The sequence below is a fragment of the Panthera pardus genome, unplaced genomic scaffold (genome assembly GCF_024362965.1).
Source record: "Panthera pardus isolate Hobbes unplaced genomic scaffold, ASM2436296v1 HiC_scaffold_21, whole genome shotgun sequence".
NCBI lineage: Eukaryota > Metazoa > Chordata > Mammalia > Carnivora > Felidae > Panthera > Panthera pardus.
Genome location: NW_026526777.1, coordinates 43565425 through 43584624, shown reverse-complemented (window position 1 = coordinate 43584624; position 19200 = coordinate 43565425). Strand labels below are relative to the sequence as shown.

The following is a 19200-nucleotide window of genomic DNA, read 5'->3' as shown; positions in this document are numbered from 1 at the left end:
ATCACCAAGTATAATACAGATTTTCCTTGACTTATGATGGGGTTATGTCCTGATAAACTCATCATAAGTTGAAAATATCCTAAGTCAAAAATGCATTTGATACATCTAACCTACCGAACTTCATAGCTTAGCCTGGGCTACCTTAAACATGCTCCGAACACTTACTTTAGCTACAGTTGGGCAAAATCATCCAACACAAAGCCCATTTTATAATCAAGTGTCGAACATCTCATATAATGTATTGAGTACTGCACTGAAAGTGAAACACGGGATGGTTGTAAGCATACAGGTTGGTTGTAAGGGTATTAGTTGTTGACTCTTGTGATCTCGCGGCTGCCGCTGTGCAGGATCATGAGCAAGCATCCTACCACGTATCACCAGCCTGAGAAAAAGAGCAGAATGCAAAACACGAAGTCTGGTCTCCACTTAATGTGTGTCCCTTTCTCACCACAGCAAAGTCACACAGTCATAAGGGGAACAATCTCAGGTGGACCCATCATAAGTCGGGGACCATCTGTGGTAGGGCATACAGTGGACTAGAATTTGCAAGGCATCTTCCTTCCCACATCCTTTTTATAGGATCCTTTATAGGATCCTTTTCTTTCTTATAGCCACTCTGAAAAATAAACAGGACAGTTCATTTGTGTTTTATGGGAGAAGAAATCAAAATTCAAAGCTCTGTTGATTAAATAAACACACGGGGCATTTGGCAATAAACCTCCTCCTCTACTACCATGGCTTTTAAAAAATATTATATTGCAGACAGTAATTCCCTTTATCTTCATGATGTTAGTGACCACATAGCTAAGACCACATTAGGATAGTGAGTGTCATGGAGCTAGTTGACGCAGAGTTAGGACCAGAGGTCTTTTCTTCTCATTCCAGATCCTGTGCTCGTTCGGGTCTCTGTGCAAACCTCATGGGCCCACACCTTTGCTGACTTCTTTCCGCATCCCCTCTGATATTCCTCGTGAGAAGTTGAGCAGACTTATTACAAATTAAATATCTGGATGCTTGAACTGATGAGCAGGAAATGAGGCTGCTAATACTCAGAGGGATGAAATCGAGACGTATTTTTTTTTTTTTTAAGTAGAATTTTGGGCCGAGTGGCCTCTTTCTGTCCTTCCCTTCCCTGTGTCCTTCCAGTCTCCATGGAAACCCCAAATCAATGCAGCATATGTTGATTCATGTTTCTGCTGTTACTAGGAAGCTACAGAGTGGAAATTGCTTTTAAAAGATTTGTGGAAGAGCTTTAGCATGCTGACCAGAATTCAAATCTAATATCTGAATGACTGTTTCATTAAAAGCTTTTAATGTGGCACTGTCTTAGGTGGTATGTTGATTAAATAAACACACAGGGGGCATTTGGCAGTAAACCTCCTCCTCTACTAACATGGCTTTTAAAAATATTATATTGCAGACTGTAATTCCCTTTATCTTCAATTTAATTACATTTTTGTGGCCTGTGTGACAATGCCAGGTGCTCCTTTTGCTCTTGATTAATTCCACCCTGCCCTGACTGCACTGTTGGGAACAATAGTTCGCAAATACCCATGCTGCTGCCCCTGAGCGTCGTTAGCGTTAGGCTGACTGCAGTCTTGACCCTGAGACTGTGGTAGTCCAAAGTGTTTGCGCCATAAGGAATCCTCGGTGATTTTTCAGAATTTTTTTTTATGAGCTCAAAATCAAATCCAGCTGACATTTATTAAACACCTGCTTCAGACGAGGCAATGAGAATTGATAGCAAGGGGAGTAAGTCAGAGAGTCTGTCTTTGTGGAACACGTAGTCATTTGGGAGGATCGGAAAACATAAATCACAAGGATAAACTATAGACTGTGATGGGGGCTGTCAGAGTCACACGGCAATGTGGTGGTGTTGGGATGGAGGGATTCCTTTTCTGATTGAGGGTGTTCTGAAAAAGCTTTGGAAAGAAGAATTTTTATTTTGGAGGTATTGGGTTGAGAGAAGGAACTGGGAATTAAGAGGGTAGATCCAGGGTGTGGGGGGAACATTCTGGGCAGAGGAGGCAGCAGAGGAATCAGGCACATGTGTGTGCACAATGGGATACAAGACCGGATAGGCAAATGGGACCAAATTGTCAGGATGTCAGGTAGGACACATTGCCACAATGAAGCCCATCGAAAATGACTATAGAGACGATTCACTTTATGGTACCTGTTCAGTGGGTCACTCTGGTGGTAGTGTAGTGTGCCATGAGGTTTATGGGGGGTGGGGGGAGGCATCGAAATGGGGGCAGGAAGATCAACTACTTAGGAGGGAGTGGAAGAGGAATGCACCAAGCTGGGTGCCCAATGACCTCTGAACGGCAGTGTCAATGAATGAGAGGGGATAAAGTTAAGAAATAGTTCAGAAATGTAATGAGAAGTTTTAAAAATCAGTTCAACGGGGCAAGAGAAAAAGAAGCCAGAAATACCTATACTCACTACCCTGGGGCTAGGACAGAGCACTGTCATGAGCAAGCATAGGGAGCCCAGCAGGAAGGGAGGATTTGGAGGGAAAGGAGGTTGTTTCGGACACAGTTGCATCTGCAGAGTCTAAGGGGGATGGAGTTGTCTGGCTGTCCTCTGGAAAAGAGGCAGGACTGAAGCACGGTTGCCAGAGGTTGGGTTTCCCAGGAGGAACAAACGGAGAGGGAGAAGAGCTGAGAGGGGCAGGGAAGAGTGAGAAACTCAGAGTGAGAGCAGGGCTTGTGATGCCTGTTTTCCTGGGAAAAACCCTGTGTCCCGGCTGAGATGTCCTATGCTGAGTCTGCAGCCAGCAACTCAGGAGCAGTGACCAGAAGAGAATCCAGGGCTCTAACCCCGGGGAAACAGTACAAGTAGGTGAGTGCCTTTGTCACTACTACCCCTCCCTGCGTGCCCTTCCCTGTCTCTCTCCTTCAGGAGAGGAGACCATGCCCAAATGTGGACCCCCTCCGCTCTGCTGAGCCCCCCACCCTGCCCTCGCTGGAATGCCTAGTGTACCTGCCTCTATAGGAAGAAAGATTAAGTTAGAGTCCTCCCCTGAGAGGGACCCTGTACTAGGTCTATGCTTCTCAAACTAGGGTACGGTGTAGTTACACTTTGATGTTTAGGAATGTTTGGGTTAAAAAAAAAAGTTTGGACTAGTTTTCATTTTTCTTTTTTTTTTTTAAGTTTATTTATTTACTTAGAGAGAGAGAGAGAGAGAGAGAGAGAGAGAGAATCCTAAGTAGGATCCGTGCTGTAAGCATAGAACCTGATGAGGGGCTCAAACCCACAAACCGTGAGATTGTGACCTGAGCCGAGATCAAGAGTCGGAGGCTTAACTGGTCAAGCCACCCAGGTGCCCCTAATTTTTTCTTTTTACTCATGTTAGATGCATGTCCTAGCTCTTTATATTCCTGCTGTTCCTTACATTTTTATTAATGATTCTATCTTTCCTTAAACACTTGGGTTGGCTTATTGACTTCCTAGGACTATATCATTTCTCCAATGGCTAATTGAAGATTCTGATGCCAAGTTAATACTAGTCAGCCCCCACGTGAGACTTGGGCCCATCTGCAGTCCTGCCCTAACTCCTCAGTGCTTTTCAATCCTGGATGCCAGATGGGGCAGCCTGGGACTTGGAGGAGGCCGTTATCTCACAATTTTAGCACCAGAAGAGGAGTCCCACGATGATACTACCTTTGTGTTAAAAGCAAGGGGCATAGCAAGGGTTGGAAACAGGAAGTTTGGTATCAGGCACCAGCTCTGCCACTTTTAAGTGACTTGTCTCTGTTTCTCCATCTGTAAAATGGGGACGATAAAAATGTCAGCCTTGTAAGTTTGTTGTGAGAGTTAAATAAGACAGCAGCGGTGCAACGTTGAGCACAATGTCTGGCACATACTGAGTGCTTGTTAAAAAAAGGCTGTATGCATGGAATCGGGGAGGATCCACCTTGTGGAATAACTTCTCTTGGATTAGGGAAGTGCTTATCAATGGGCCGTATTCACAGTTTATATGTGAACCTATTTCTTACGGTTGCCATGTATCAAGAAGATGTCTAGAAGCAAAGGATTCTCTTTATGCTTCAATTCTTATTCTTTTTTCAAAAATTTATTTGCTTTGCAAGAGACAGCGAGAGAGAGAGAGAGCGAGCAGGGAAGGAGCAGAGAGAGAGAGAGAGACAGACAGACAGAATCCCAGGCAGGCTCTTTGCTGTCAGCATGGAGTGTGTGTGATGCGGGGCTTGAACCCCCGAAGCCGCAAGATCAGGACCTGAGCCGAAACCAAGAGTCAGACGCTCAACCAACTTAGCCACCCAGGCACCCCCTATGCTTAAATTCTAAACCCCAGGTAGCATCAGGGTTCAAGACAGGGATTTTGAGGAATGGAAAACATTTCTCTTGCATCTCATTTTATAACACGAAGTTCCATTTACCTAACAGAGGCACACTGTGGACATTTCCAGAGAGAGACAATGAGTCACTGTGGAGGCAGCATCAGACTTTTTATTTCATCCTTCGTCAGTGTGTGCTTGAGGCATACTCCTATCACTGCGAGAATATGGGTTCTGCACCAACAGACCTGCCAGGGATTCGGTCCCAGCATGACGTAGTAGGGAAAGCTCTGCTGTAAGAGTTCTAAGAAAACAAGTCTGGTCCTTGAGTTGCCCCTGACGTGTTGTGTCACTTAGAAAAAGGCATGCTACCTTTTCTAGCCTCAATCTTCTCATCTGTAACTTGGGGAGATTAATACTCTGACTATGGAATAGGATTGTTGAGAAACAATACACGAACATGCTTTCCACATTATGAAAGGTTAAACAAATGGAATCTAATATTTTTATTATAAAGCCATCACCTTCCATAGAGATTTCTGCTGCCTGTAGCAAATGCTGCCTTCTGGGTGTCCGATATGACTTGCGGCAAAGGTTCGGTACGCTTGGAGCTAGTTCCTGAGTGGGAGCAGGAGATCCAGCCTTAGAGACTAGAGTAGAATGTGGAGAAGGTCAGCTTTGTCCCAGGGTAGCAGTTTGCAAACTTTAGCATGCATCAGAATCACCTGGGAGAGTGGGTTCCATCCCTTGGGCTTCTGATTCTGTAGGTCTGGGGGTTGGGCCTGAGAATTTGCATTTCTAACACATTCCCAGGTGATGCTGACAGCTGCTGGTGGAGGGTGGGGGGGGGGGGGTGGATACTCAGAGAACTACTGTACTAGGGCAAGCAGGAAGAAGGAGTCCTCCTTCTGGAACTGAACCAGACAGTGTGAAGGTCCATGTGGGTAAGGTGGTTTGGAAGGACAAAAAATGCAGAAGACAGAAAAATAGGGATAATGTGCAGATTGGGCAGAACAAAGGGAAAAGTCTCACTCCATAACAAATGCAAGTAGGGGGAAGTTGCTAGGTGATGGATGAGGGAGAGAGGTGAATTTCCACTGTAGGAAAAGCCAGCAGAATTGGAAATATACATGTTTTAAGGAGGCAGAAGAGGTGGAAATTTCTCATTAAGAAGTCAGGAGTGATGGTGTGTTTGGTGCTGGGGGGTGGGAGTAGAGACGGACGGGGGAGAAGTGCCTTCGTAGAGTAAGGGGGACAGCTGAGATGTGGCAGAGGGGGTAATTTCAGGGCTGTGTGGTTCGGCTTGGTAGTGAAGCACAATAGAAATTGGGAGAAAGGGGGTGGAATTTAGATGTGTGACCTGCCCCGTAGCTTTCTTGCTCTCTGCATTTATCACATCACATCACACCCAGCAAGACAGCCCCCCTCCTCCTGGCTCATTAGGAGATTTGATTCGGCTTGGCTCCTGCTGTCAGCAGCTGTCTGGGGCAAGATCTTTATGCTCCCTGCTCCCTGAGCAGCAACCAGCCTTCAGCCAGCAGCAGAGCTCATTAGAAGAGGGCCCCCTGGACACTTGATTTTCAGCTCATTGGTGGCCGGAAAGAGTTAATACCTACGGCTTCGCTGCCCCCTGCACAGCCTCTGGGTGCAGAGGGAGGCAGCTTTGGGCTGTGGGGACTTCTCCCTGAGCTGCAGCCAGAAGAGCAGGGAAGCAGGTTAGTGAGGCTGAAGAGGAAGGTACGGGAGGAGTGCCAGGCGAGCTCTGTTCAGGGGCACCTCCTGCATCCTGCCAATGAGGATGGGCGTGCAGACTGTGCCCGGGAGCTGAGCCGCCGCCCGCTGGGTGTAGGCTGCTTCAGTATTTACTGGATGTGACAAGCAGAGAGAAGAGCTTTCAGCGGGGCCGCCTGCTGCCCGGCTCGAGTGGTGGGAGGTGTGTTGTGCGTGCATGCGTGTGTATATATGTGTGTGCACGCACGAGTGTGCCTGTGCATCCATGCACACATGTTCTTCACCCACCGAGGATCTGACTGCTAAAAGAAAGATCTACTCTTTCCCCAGAACTCCTTAACCTGCAGCCTCTCTGACCATCCAGTTGGCAAAGACCTGCAGGCCATGAGGACCGGTCAAAGACAGTGAGTATGGCTTTTGCTTTTCTCTTTCCTCTTCAAGGTGCCCATGTGGGCTGATTGCATTATCCATATTTAATTAACCTGCCTCTCCATGCATATTGATTGCTTTCTCCCTGCTGAGACTCTTCGTTTCTCTTCCCCTCTTTAAAAATCGTTGCTCTTTGCTTTTAACCTTTGTTTTTTCCTTGAGTATCCTCTCTTTCCATTATGTCCCATCCTGTCCGCCTCAGAGTCACCTGTAACTTGGTGTCCACCTAAGAGGGCACATTGCCGCAGGCCTGTCTGGGCTCTGGTAACCCCGAATTCTGTCCCCTAGAAGTCAAGGGCCAAATGGAATTAGAGTCCCAAGGTGCTGGGGTGAAGCAGGCAGCGGGGGCCAGAGTGTCCTGTAGATTCTTATTTAATCGAATCCAAGGCTGAGCTGAGTAAAAGGATGGTGGAAGGTCCGAGGGGCAGCGGTGGGCAGTGCTGGATTTGGAAGGGAGAGAGGCAGGCATGGAAGCAGTCCCGGCAAGCCAGTAGGAGCTAGCAGTGGGAACGGGAAGAGAGGCAAGGCAGTGACCGGAGGCCTGGTAACACCTGCCCCCAATGACCTTGCCTGCCTTGTACGTGGGGAGCAGTCCCTGCTTCTGTTCAGCACCAGAGTAATGAAGGCCCCTGGCACAGGCTTCCCGTCCTCTGTGGCTGTTTCCCATAAGCAGGAGGAAATGAGGCAGAGGTGCCCCAAACAGTGATTTCTTGCAGCTGTAGGAGAACCTTAAGGCTGCAAAGAGATTCGATTTCCTGACTTCTGGCCAGGCAGGTGTGCGCACCATTAGGACAAGGATGAAGGAGACGTCCTCACTGGCAGGGAACATGATCTAAGCTCAGTCACCTGGGGATGAGCTTTTACACAAAGTCTAACTGGTTTTATTTATTTATTTTTTAGTTTAGTTTTAAAGCAGTCTTTTAATTTTATTAATTATGGTATTATTCGAGACGGTATTTCAAAAAGTATTTGTTGAAGTGTTCCGTGTAATATCAAAATAACTTACATGGAGTAAGATCGAGTGGGGACCTTATCTATCTAAATTAGGTTTCTTTTAAAATGGATTCTATGTTTGGTGTCAGGGTTCCCCGGGGGAGCCCTTTATGGATAGGCTGCTCTCTTCACGTGTTTCTTCCTGTCATTTTTGTGGGAACAAAGGGCTTGAAGTACTGAGAGTGGGACCCTCAGGAGAGAGAGATGATCAGTCAATGAGCCCTCAGCCTCAGTATCCCCTTTCCTGATGTCCTCCCTGCTTCAGGTCGGGAACAGGCCAGTGCCCAGGCTGAGGAAGGTCAGGCAGCCTCCCCGTGGGCAAGACAGAGAGGTTGGCATATTCATTCTGTCAGCTTGTGCCTGTGATCCCTGCAAAGGAGCAAGCCTATGCCGTGACAGTGCTCGATGAGCCTTCACCCTTCCTCCTGCTTATACCCTCCCAAGGCTCCTTGCATCCCATCCTTAGAGGAAGGCAAGAATCAGAGAGGCAGCCAAATAATTCTAGAACAAGCGCTGACCACCCACTCCCCACCCCTGGCTGGCTGTTCACTTGGGCCCCACCGGAGTAAGACAAAGAGAATGGTAATTTTTGGCTTGCCAGGCCCATGCCTCCCTCCCCTGGGGCATGTGCCCCACTTCACTGTTGATGGGCTGTGTTTTGGGGATGTAGGAGCCACCCAGCAATTTGTCCCTGTTCATCCTTAGTTGGTCACCCTTCCTCAGGACAAGCAGGCATTTGTGGGGAGCGGGCTGTGTGTGGGAAGGTATTCTGTCAGCGGAAAGCCATCCAAGAGGATTTGTAGCACAGTCAGATAAGAGAGGGTGGCCCCCCTCTTACAGCAGATTCTTTGATTTTAGGTGAGAGGACGTGAGAGGGATTTACCCCTGTGCCCCGCAGTCTTATCTCCCGCCCTGACGTCCCTGCACACCGGCCAGAGGGTTAACCGTAAGCGTGTGCCTGCATGGCCGCTTTACTGATGCCACGCAGGTAATGATGCTAACCTGTCTTCCCGCGCCTGTCCCTTTCCCCTTTCTCCCCTGCTGTTTGAGCCTGCCCCAGCCTTCTAATCCCACGGGTGGTCCACTTGCATCCAGCCCCTCAGGCCATCTGTGTGGACCATGCTGTCCTTCCTGGGTGCTTCTTGCAAAGTTGTGGCCTTGCAAACGGGACCTGCCTTAGCGCCGACCCCTCCTATTGACTGGTGGGACTCATGGGGTGGGACTGTGCATGAGCTTGTACTGAACCATTTAGGAACCTCTATAAGGTACTGGAACAGGGAAGAGAGATGAGGGCAAGCTTTGATTTCTGGTTTTGTGTTGTTGTTGTTGTTGTTGTTTTTAAGTAACCTTAACCTTTGACTCTCACTTCTGCTCCCATTATTTCAGACCTAACTAACAGGGTTATAATTCAGGTCTCAGCTACACAAGATGGAAAATCAAAACCATTTGGCCCCAAAGAATATCTTGTGGAAGATCTTTGCAAACTATTTGGGAGAATCACCGTTGTCTTGGTAACAAGTATACCCTGTACACTAGCCCCTGCTAAACTTGGTTAGATGGCTTTTGTGGATTTGCCATTTTTTGAAGTCCTCTTAATTGCTCTTCGGGGGCATTGACCTGACTATTATGTGATTGATGATTCTGGGGCACCGAGGAGTGAATGTACTCCCTGAAAGTTGGGTTTTGGCCTTGGTGCAGCCAGAGCAAGACCTTTACTTGAATTCATGGAATGTGGTGACTCAGGGGCCCTTAATCAGTTGCTCACATGGCCTGGTGTCAGAGCACCCTGTGATTTGTAAGAGTGAGTGGACATAACATGCTCACCATCGCCGGAGATAGAATGGCTAGCACTAATGTTTTAAAATGCCACAAAATCGATGGCTTCATAATGTGCCTGGCTGAGATCAGAGGTGGGAACATAGGACGTGCACACCCAGTTTTCTGCAGGAGAGGGGATATTTCTGGGAACTTGGATGTTCCAGCTTTAAAAGGCTCTCGGAGATGGGCTGTGGAATACAAATGTCCACCCTTGCCAAATATAATACCATCCCAGTTGACGTTTGTTGGAGAAGCTGGGACAGGGATGAAAACCCATGTGGAGTGAAAGGAAGAGTTTGAATTGGATGGCTTCTAATGTCTCTGCCCAGGTCCAGGATTCGTGAAACGGGGGAAGGGAAAGCCAGGCTGGAAGAACTTCCCTTCCACATGGAAAATAACTTCTCCAGGACTATTTCTGTGGCAAATTGTTACCAGTGTGCATGTGGCGGTGCCCTTTTAGGTCACTCCAAAGTCCTGATTTGATTACCCCAAACCCTTCCCACTTACCTTTGCTCTGCATGCGAGGAGCTGCCACGGTTAAAGGTCCAGGGTCAGTAAACTTACTCTGTCAAGGGACAGAGAGTAAATATTTTGAGTTTTATACAGTCTGTATTGTAACCATCCAACTCTGCCCTCCTGCTTGAAAGCAGCTTTAGACAATATGGAAATGAATGGGTGCTGTCGTGTTCCAGTAAACTTTATTTACACAAACAGGCATCTTGTGGGGCCATAGTTTGCTGATCTATGGTTAAAGGTTAAAAGGCACTAATGTTGTAAGTCAGAAAGAGACATTCACGTAATTTCCCATTGGATTCTCCATAACAGAACCTTTAAACGTCTTAGGAAAATATAAAGTACAAGAATTTTACACATATGTGTTAAAATTGTAAACATGCTGATTGAGATAAGCCAGAATATAAGTAGGAATATGAGAGATGAGTGAAGTCCATGAAAGAACTGAGAAAGAGGTCCTGGTTCTTGACCATTCATTGCAGTCACCTATGGGTGTTGGTCCTTGCTGGTCCGTAGCCATTTATGTATATGTATATATATCCCCCCAGGTTTTGGGATGAGTGGGGAGAACCTGAGTCAGAATTAATTTGCCTTAAAGCTTCATTTGTGTGCTGAGATTCTGTGATCTGCACCCCTGTCTTATGCGAACAACTCTCTACCCTCCGTGTGGGTACCACTTCCAAGGCTTTGCAATCAGAAACTGCTGCTGTTGCTCCTTTGCCCTCCTAGTGGGAGAGCAAAATGTGGATTGTTATTTTGTCTTCACCGTATTTCCTTTCCCTACAGAGAATCCCAATTTAGAAATTCTTCCAAGCTAATGACCTTCATTGACTTACTATCAAGTTGAGTGTTAGCTTTGAAAAAGCCTTAAGCCTCTAGGGGGTAGGGTACCTATTACCATTCCAGTAGTCGAGTTAGGGAGTGAGTATATCCCTTGATCTTCTAGGTATCTCTCCTCTTGTTCATGAAATCTTTAGGGACTGCCTGGGGCAGGATGGGGGGTCAGGGGAGGCAGCTGAGGCTCCTGCAGCAGCAGTTCCAGGGGGCCTTTCTAGAGCTGACAGGTACGATCACAACAGTTTCCCGTCCTTCTGCCCTGTGTTGTTGCAGGAACAAAGGGATGAGGACCCGCCTGGGATGCCTGTCTCACAAGTCAGACTCGTGTAGTGATTTCACAGCTATTCTTCCCGACAAACCCAACCGTGCTCTAAAGTGAGTAGTGTGGCCACCTGGAATTCCCAGGGAGCTCACCATGGGTGCCCACCTCGGGGCTGTAGGACCTGTTCTTCTCTACTGAGTTGTTGACCAGATGAGCCGGGTGACAGTAAATCCCTGCCACTTGGCAGCTTCTTTTATATCCCTAAACGCGAGTGCGTGGACGTGTACTTTCCTTTTCAAAATGCATGATTTAATTCAGAATAGGAACCCTGTTTTTACTTTTTTTTTTTTAATGTTTCTGTATTTTTGAGAGAAAGACAGAGTGTGAGTCGGGGAGGGGCAGAGAGAGAGGGAGACACAGAATCCGAAGCGGGCTCCAGGCTCCGAGCTGTCAGCACAGTGGGGCTCGAACCCACAAACGAGATTATAACCTCAGCTGAAGTCGGATGCTTAACTGACTGAGCCACCCAGGTGTCACCGGCTCTTTTTACTTTTAAGAGAACCATATTATCCACCACTCTTACGAATCTGTGATGAAGGATACTCCCTGGTTCTACTTAGTTGGCCATCTGAGCTCTTAGTTTGGAAACAAGCACTCAAAAATAGTCTAAAAATGTGTTTAGGTTCAGATAATCTGGATTCAGTGCCTGTACTGTGCAAATACTGTGTTAAATGATGTCCTAGATGTTACCTCCTTTAACCCTTGTGAGGTTCTGGGATGTGCATCATGATACCCATTGCACAGGTGAAGAGATTTATGTCACAGTAAAATATGGAGTCAGGAGCTCAGCCTACCTTTTCTGACTCTAAGGCTGGTTTATTTCCATTGTTGTCTTGGCATCTTTATATCATGTGCTTACTTAGCTTGGTTTTTTAGACTGAAACCTAATGTACTCAACACACTGAATTCCAGTACTGAGGTTTGCCATCAGTTACTTAAGAATGTACCCATCGACAGTGACAGAACTGTAGGAATCCAGGTGTGGTTCTTCGTCTGTACCCCTTCCTCTCATTGTTCTGATTTGTTTGCCTGAGCAAATCTCAATGGTTGCTGATGGCGGGGCGGGGGTGGGGGGTCATTTCAGAAATATTCAAGAGAGATGTTTCTTCTTTCCTAGGAGACTATCCACAGAAGAAGCCACGAGGTGGGCAGATTCCTTTGACGTGCTTCTCTCCCATAAGTGTAAGTAGAGTCAGGTCTCATTGTGTCGCAGCAAATCACCCGTTTAGCAAAAGATGCACCAAATTCCCACCATGATCCAGGTACTGTACTGGGTGCCCCACACAGCTCAGGTCCCTGCCCTCACAGAGCCTCCTGCTTAGGGAAGTGGATGGATAACAAAACACAGTTTAAGTGTAGTGGGAAGAGGGCCTTCTTTCCTGCATTCTGGGTTGAAAGTATGGTCCCAAGAAGCCTTCATATTTTCAGCAGTTCTGGCAAGAAAGAATTCAGTTTAGGGAGTTGGAGTGATGGGCTCAGTGGAATGACCGTCTAGTTTCCACCCCAGATCTTGTTTATAAAATTAAATGAGGGGCGCCTGGGTGGCTCAGTCGGTTAAGTGGCCGACTTCGGCTCAGGTCATGATCTCGCGTCCGTGAGTTCAAGCCCCGCATCGGGCTCTGTGCTGACAGCTAGAGCCTGGAGCCTGTTTCAGATTCTGTGTCTCCCTCTCTCTGACCCTCCCCCGTTCATGCTCTGTCTCTCTCTGTCTCAAAAATAAATAAACGTTAAAAAAAAAATTAAAAAAAAAATTGAATGACCTCCCTCCAAGTCCCTGGAGAGCCTTGGGTTACTCATCCATCAAATGTATATTCTGTGCATTTTGTTAGTCTCTTGAGTTGGCATAGTTTTGTGTTTTCTTGTTGCTTTTTATTTTGGGGCTTTACTACTCCGGCTGTATCACACTCCTCAGTTTCTGGATGGGTGTGGGTTTTACTAGAACATATTTCTGCTGCCCCTTCTTTTCTGTTTTCCCTTTTCCTCATTTCTCATGCCTTTTGTCCCCCAACAGATACAGACGTAATCATGCATATTTTGGGGTGGGAAGGGTGCTTTGATGCCGGCCAAACTTTCCAGCTCTTGCTTTTTTCTCATCATAAGCAAGTCCAAAATTATCAGGCTTTGAAATTCTACTGGTGGGGTGTCTGGGCAATTTTTAGTCGGTTAAGCCCCGACTCTTGATCTTGGCTCACATCATGATCTCAGGGTTCAGTTCATGGGTTCGAGCCCCTGCTTAGCATTCTTTCTCTCCCTCTCTCTCTTTGCCCCTCCCTCCCCCTGCTCATGTTCTCTCTCTCACTCTCTCTCAAAATAAATAAATAAAACTTAAAAAACAAAAAAAGAAATCCTAGTGGCAAGAAATACATAGGAGTGGGCGAGCAGGGGTGAGGAAGAGAAGAGGGTCTTTTGCAGAGGAAAGGTTTTACCCAGACCTTCAGAGTTCCTTTTATACCCTTCCTGCCAATAGTAGAAATCCTGATTGATCTAGGTACAGAAGGGTAGCTTTTAGCTTAGAGTCTTGTTTACACTTAATTGGGGAACTTGATTTTTGTAAGAGGAGGTTAAGGGCATTGCCTGATACTCAGACCTGTGTTCTGGATTTTGACCCAGCTCGGCTACTAGGTAATTGAGTGGCCTTGATGGAGTCCCCCAATCCTCAGATGTCTTTAGAACTGGTTTTTCTGTCTGCTGGATGGGCTGTTCCCTCTAACTATGCCCCTGATCTTAGTAAACTAGTTAACAAATGCTCTTGAACAGATTTTAAAATGAAATGTGAGATCTAAGACTAAGCATATATTGTAGCAAGTAGTTTCATGAGACACATAGTCATTTGAGTGTTCTGTGGACTACAGTCAGGAAGGAAAACAAGCCAGCATAGGTAGAGTGTGTGTGACATGTGGCTGTACCCCAAACAGCCAGCTTCTGTGGTAAATTTGCCAAGGTAATGGCATATGTTCAATAATACTTTGAATTTGGCAGGAAGGCTGGTTTTTATGAGGCTATTTTTTTGACTTGTTTTCTGGAGTCACATTAGGCTAAACAAGTGTCACTATTAATTTACACCTTCTTTTCTGGCTGGATTTACTTCAAGGTCATCTTGAAGTTTGGTTTCTATTTCAGCCTCATAACTGACTCACTTAGTTCAAGTCCCTGAGGCTGTTTCCTCATTCTGAAATGGTGATAGAAACACCTGTGTGCTACCTGTCACCTGGGTATGAGAATCTTCACAAGAAGACACCTTTATTGGGGTTTTCTACTTAAAGGTGTTGTGTAAGAATATGGTGGTATTTTTTTTAATGATGCTTATTTATCAAATGCAAAATAAATGTGCCTTAAGAATAAGTTTGCAAATTTGGCTGCCAGTTATTAATGCTGAGCCATTAGAGTCAAAGCTTATGGTCATTAAATTAGCGGATGTAATCTTAGGGTATATTTGAACTGCTGCAGTGACAAGACCTGGAGATTAAAAGTTTTACTTTTATTTGTTTGATTCAGTGACTTTTAGAACTGCAGACACTTGGTTCTCCTTCCATCCTGGATGTATTTGGTTTCCAGGAAGGCAGTTACTCCTTTCTGAGATGGGGATTCCACTAAGGGGCCACCACATTGCTTCTTTGTCAAGGCACAACAGAAATAGGTTGTTTTGGACTTTGAGGTTCTGTGATCCTTCCTGGAGTCTGATGTTCTGTTTTTATTTCTGTTTAGCATAGAAATAAAAAGCCAATAAGCGAACATCTTTGAGAAGAAAGAGGCCTGTATTCACAGGTCACTGGCAGAATTTCCGTAGCCTTCTCTCTGTGAAGGCTAGGGAGGAGTTGGAGCCCAGGTTACCTTGAAGGGTGTTGACAACTTTCTTAAAGTCTAATTAATTTGGGTTAATGCTGTGACTCAATTAGGGCTGATTAAGCTTTTCCAAAGGGATTGCATGTGTGCTGGTCCCTCAGGAGGGACAGTGGTTGATCAGAGGTGTGCAGGGCTTTCAATTAAGATAGCAAAATGTCCTAAAAAGTAAAGAAAGGAGAATCACGAATGAGCTCCGGAAACAATGTGCTTTAGTCTAGAACCCACCCCCCTGGTAATCCTCTGTATGTAGGCAACTGTCCTCCCTGAGTTTTCTATTTCAGATAATTCTTTTTTTCCCCCATTCTCAGTTTATAGAGCATCTTTACCTTCCCTGCTCTGCTTGAGTGTTTTGGGCACTCATTTATTTCAATAAAGGTGTACTAAGTGTTCATTATGTTTGAAGTCTGTGCTAAGCAGTTGGTTGGGGGTGGACAGGACAGGACCTCCCTGGTGGAGAATGCAGCCTTCTGAGACGTGGACATAAGAAATAATAGTGTGCTGACTACAGGCTAGGGAGTTTCAAGATTTCAGATAGAATCCTGATACTGGGTGTTCCTCTTAAATTCCATTTTGTCAGTATTAGAAGTCCTTACTGACCTGGCAGCAGCGGGTCTGTTTTTAGTTTAGAGCATTGTTTGCACTTAATTGGAGAGTATGCTTCTGCACAATTAAGTTTAGAACATTAGCTGGTAGTCAGACCTGTGTCCAAATGATTTTAACCCGGTTCTGCTTCTAAATAGCTGGGCAGCCTTGATGGAGTCCCTCAATCTCTTGGAAAATCTGGTTCTTCATCTCTACAATGAAGGATCTGGAATACGGTGTTTCAGAGACTGGATCCAGGACTACTCTCTTGTTCTAGGATGCTGTCTGTAGCAATCCCGGAGACTGAGCCATAACCAAACACCTACGGCAGGTGGTTTGAGTCAGCACTGCCTGCAGGGTTACGTAAAGCTGCTTCAAAGCTGAAATTGTTCAGGCAACCAAATGAGGGGCTGAAGCACCTGGGTTACGAAGCCTTCCCTCCTCGACAGGGTCCCACCATGTGGGGAGCTCTTCTCAGGCTCAAACCTCAGGAAAAGAAGAAAGAAACTTCATTTTTTAAACTTTAGAAAGAGAAAAATCTGGAAAGCAAATATTTGGACCAGTTTGAGTTCCAATCACATTTGCTTACAAGTGCAGGACCAAGCTGAAGAGATACCATGGAGGTCTGGGGGACAGCCACTTGCTGAGGGCTTCTTTTTTTTCCCCCAACTAACAAATGAAAAATGAAATTGCTGGTGACTTGATCAGCCAAAGAAGGATTTCTAATGTGGGCTAATTTGGCGTCTTTTTCCTGCTCATCCAGGGACAGTTAGACTTGGTGTCTGTGAGCTGTGCTCCTTACACTGCCTTGGAGGGTTTGTGTGTATGCATGTGTGTGTGCATGTACATGTACACATCCAGAAGACTTCCTGCCTCTGCACTTCATACCCAGGACAGCAAAGACTCCCAGTTTGTGGGAGAATTCTTTTCTGACGGGTTACGGGAGAGTAGGCACAAAATTGTGTGCTTTGATTTCCTCCTGATGTTCATGTCCAACTTTTAGTGGGACCCTCAGTCCTGAACTCTGATTCAGTTCAAACTCTGAATCTTCCTCCTTCCTTTCTTCCTTCCTTCCTCCCTCCTTCCTTTGTGTGTGTGTGTGTGTGTGTGTGTGTGTGTGTGTGTGTGTTTTCACATAAAAGTTGGATTCATTCCAGTTTTAAGAGGAAAGTGTAGACAGGGTTTCTTTCCCTTTCTCTCACTCACTTTTTTTAGCCTGATCCTATACCTGGATGACAGAACACCTCACCCTGGGCATCCATTTGGTCTTGGCTTTGTTGCATTGTTTGCCCAGAGCATGGAGGGTCTGTGCTGACCTGTCCCCACCAGGCCCAGGGAATGTCAGGCGAGTGGAATAGTATAATTGAAAGCTCTTTTGCATTCACAGAGTTAGTATCCACCTCTAAGAAAAGGAGACCAATAAATAAGGAAGCTGTTGGTTTTTAAAAATTGGCCTCTTTGGGATAATGATTGAGATATAGAAAAATATAATGACTTGATCTGGTCACACAGCAACCAAGCAGAAAACCCAAAACAAACAACAACGTTAAGATTACGAGCTAATGAAATTCCTTAATTATTCATCCAAATGGTCATTAGCTTTAGAATGTACAGTTTAAGTATCAGGTTTCCATTCATTGCATAGCCCTCCCCACATCCTTCTCCAAGCCAAAAAATTCTGGAACAGTGTTACTCAAAGTGTGATCCAAAGAAAGCAGCCCCAGCAGCTGCTGGGTACTTGTAAGAAGTGAAAATTCTGGGGTTTGGTCTCAGACCGACAGAGGCAGAATCTCTAGGGGTGGGACTCAGTAATTTGTTTTTCCTCAAGCCCTCCAGTAATATTTATGCCCACTAAATCTTGAGAAACACTCTAAAACATAAGTACGTAAAGCGATGAATCTGGAGCATCTTGGTGACACGGGTGGCCTGTGCTTTCCAAGAAACACGCTGAAGACTGTGTTACAGCCTTCCAAAGTTCTAAGGCAGCACAACCCTTTGATGGTATGATGCTACCTATGCAGCGGGTATGGTGGACGGTGTTTGCCATAAATAAACAAAATGGCAAGTGTGTTTTCTGGATAAACTGAGGCTAAGGGTTAGAAAGAGGTATGTGAAGCAGACATGGATGGAAAAGAAGTTTCTCTTCCTCTTTGCCAACCTCTCTACATTGTTATGATTTTTACTTGCACCCAGGAATGTGGGTGCATTTAGCCTTTATAGAAGGAGTGCCGGGAATAGATAAGGTAACTATTCAAAGTCTGCTGGAAAAGGTTTGAATGAAAAGCAATTGGATGGGCCTCCAACATCCATTCTGTCGCTTACTGGCTCTGTGACCTTGGGCAAATTACACAACTTCTCTAAACCTTGCTTTCCTCATCTGTAAAAGGGGAATGATAAGCCTTGCCTTGCATAGTTGTTTGAGATTTAAATGTGGCTATAGTTGTGAAATGCTAAGTATGATAACATGACGTAGAAGGGCTCCACAAAAGAGAACTATTTTAATTATTTTCGTGATAACACAACATTAAATTCATCGAGGAAACGGATTTCACACTTTCTGTATGCTAGAGATGGCATCAGCTTCTTTCCATGGGCAGCTGGGGGTTGAACATGAGGGTTGGATGGGGACTGTATTAGAATCGCGGGGGGGGGGGGCGCTTATTCATATTCCATAATACCTCACCCCCTTCGTGTCATGAGCTTTGGGTATCCTTTCCTCATCCCTTCCCAATTTCCCTTCAGTGTATGTGAGAGAATCCCCCCTGGGGATGTAGTTTTTTAACAACCCAGCAGGCGAATCTGATGTGGTCCCTCTTTGAGACTCCCTGCAGTGTTCCTGTATCAAACTAATTAGATAAATATTCCTGGACATTTAATTTTGGGAACCTTTTAGGTGATGCATTGGTGTACCTGGAGCTTTATAACACTTCCCTTGTATTAAAGGAGTCATTTGTGAATGCTTTTACCCATTAGGGACATTTTTCTTTGTTTCCCTTTCAATAGAAAACTCCTTGCTAATTTCTTATACTAGTTGCGGATACAGGCCCTAGCTTGGTTTTTGTCGTTGTTGTTACTTGACCTAGCTTCTGCTTGATAAAATAGAAAAGAACATTGGAATAGGAGTTGTACGACCCAGGCTGTCCTTAGGCTTCTGCTACCACGTCCTAGGAATAAGAAACCATCCAACCTTAGAGCCTCACCATTTCTTTGTGTCCAATGTAGGCCTTAATCTCTCATGTCCTTTCTGGCTCGAAGAGTCTAACACCTGTCAAATCCTACTACTGTTATAACATACCATTTTGCTATACGTACACTAACAAAGTGAAGATCATTGAAGAAAATTATGTTAATCACAAGGCTGAAGTATAATTAGCATGCCAGTTGCTTGCCAATAAATGTCAGTAACTGGAAATAGTTTGTCCTCTAAATAATCTCTTTACCTAAACCTTGCTAAGCCCCAGTTATTTGTTTAAAAACCTTTATTTTAGAGATAACACAAAAGAAAGACTTTGATCCTAACGCTGTTCTCATCACAGATTTCAAAGGAGTGAACTCAGTTCTGCATCAAAGAGATTTTTGACTTCACCATTAGTATATGCATCCTGGATTTTATAAATAAATTTGCCTTTCTTATCCTCTGACATTGAAACCCATTCACCAGTTTATTTTTCCTATTGATCAGGGATGCAAGAGAACTCTGGTGTCTGGGATAGCACTTTGGTAAACAGAGAGGTACCCCCAAAATATTTCTTGCGATCTTGGGTTTTTCGAAGCCTGGGAACTGAGCTGGGCTCCAGCCCACCCCGTGCCAGCTGAATCAGGGCTCCTGGA

General features: G+C 45.5%; 1 protein-coding gene across 7 annotated transcripts in view; it reads left to right on the top strand.

Annotated features, from left to right (window-relative positions):
* RGS8 (regulator of G protein signaling 8) overlaps positions 1-19200 on the top strand; it is a 132557-nt gene that overhangs the window by 97559 nt on the left and 15798 nt on the right. For 4 of the 7 annotated variants that reach the window (XM_019427530.2, XM_019427566.2, XM_019427546.2 and 1 more), the window contains 3 exons: positions 6363-6436; positions 10896-10997; positions 12062-12126. In XM_019427530.2, the coding sequence (XP_019283075.1) occupies positions 6363-6436; positions 10896-10997; positions 12062-12126 (241 nt within the window). The other 3 variants (XM_019427605.2, XM_019427596.2, XM_019427576.2) reach the window with 3 other exon arrangements.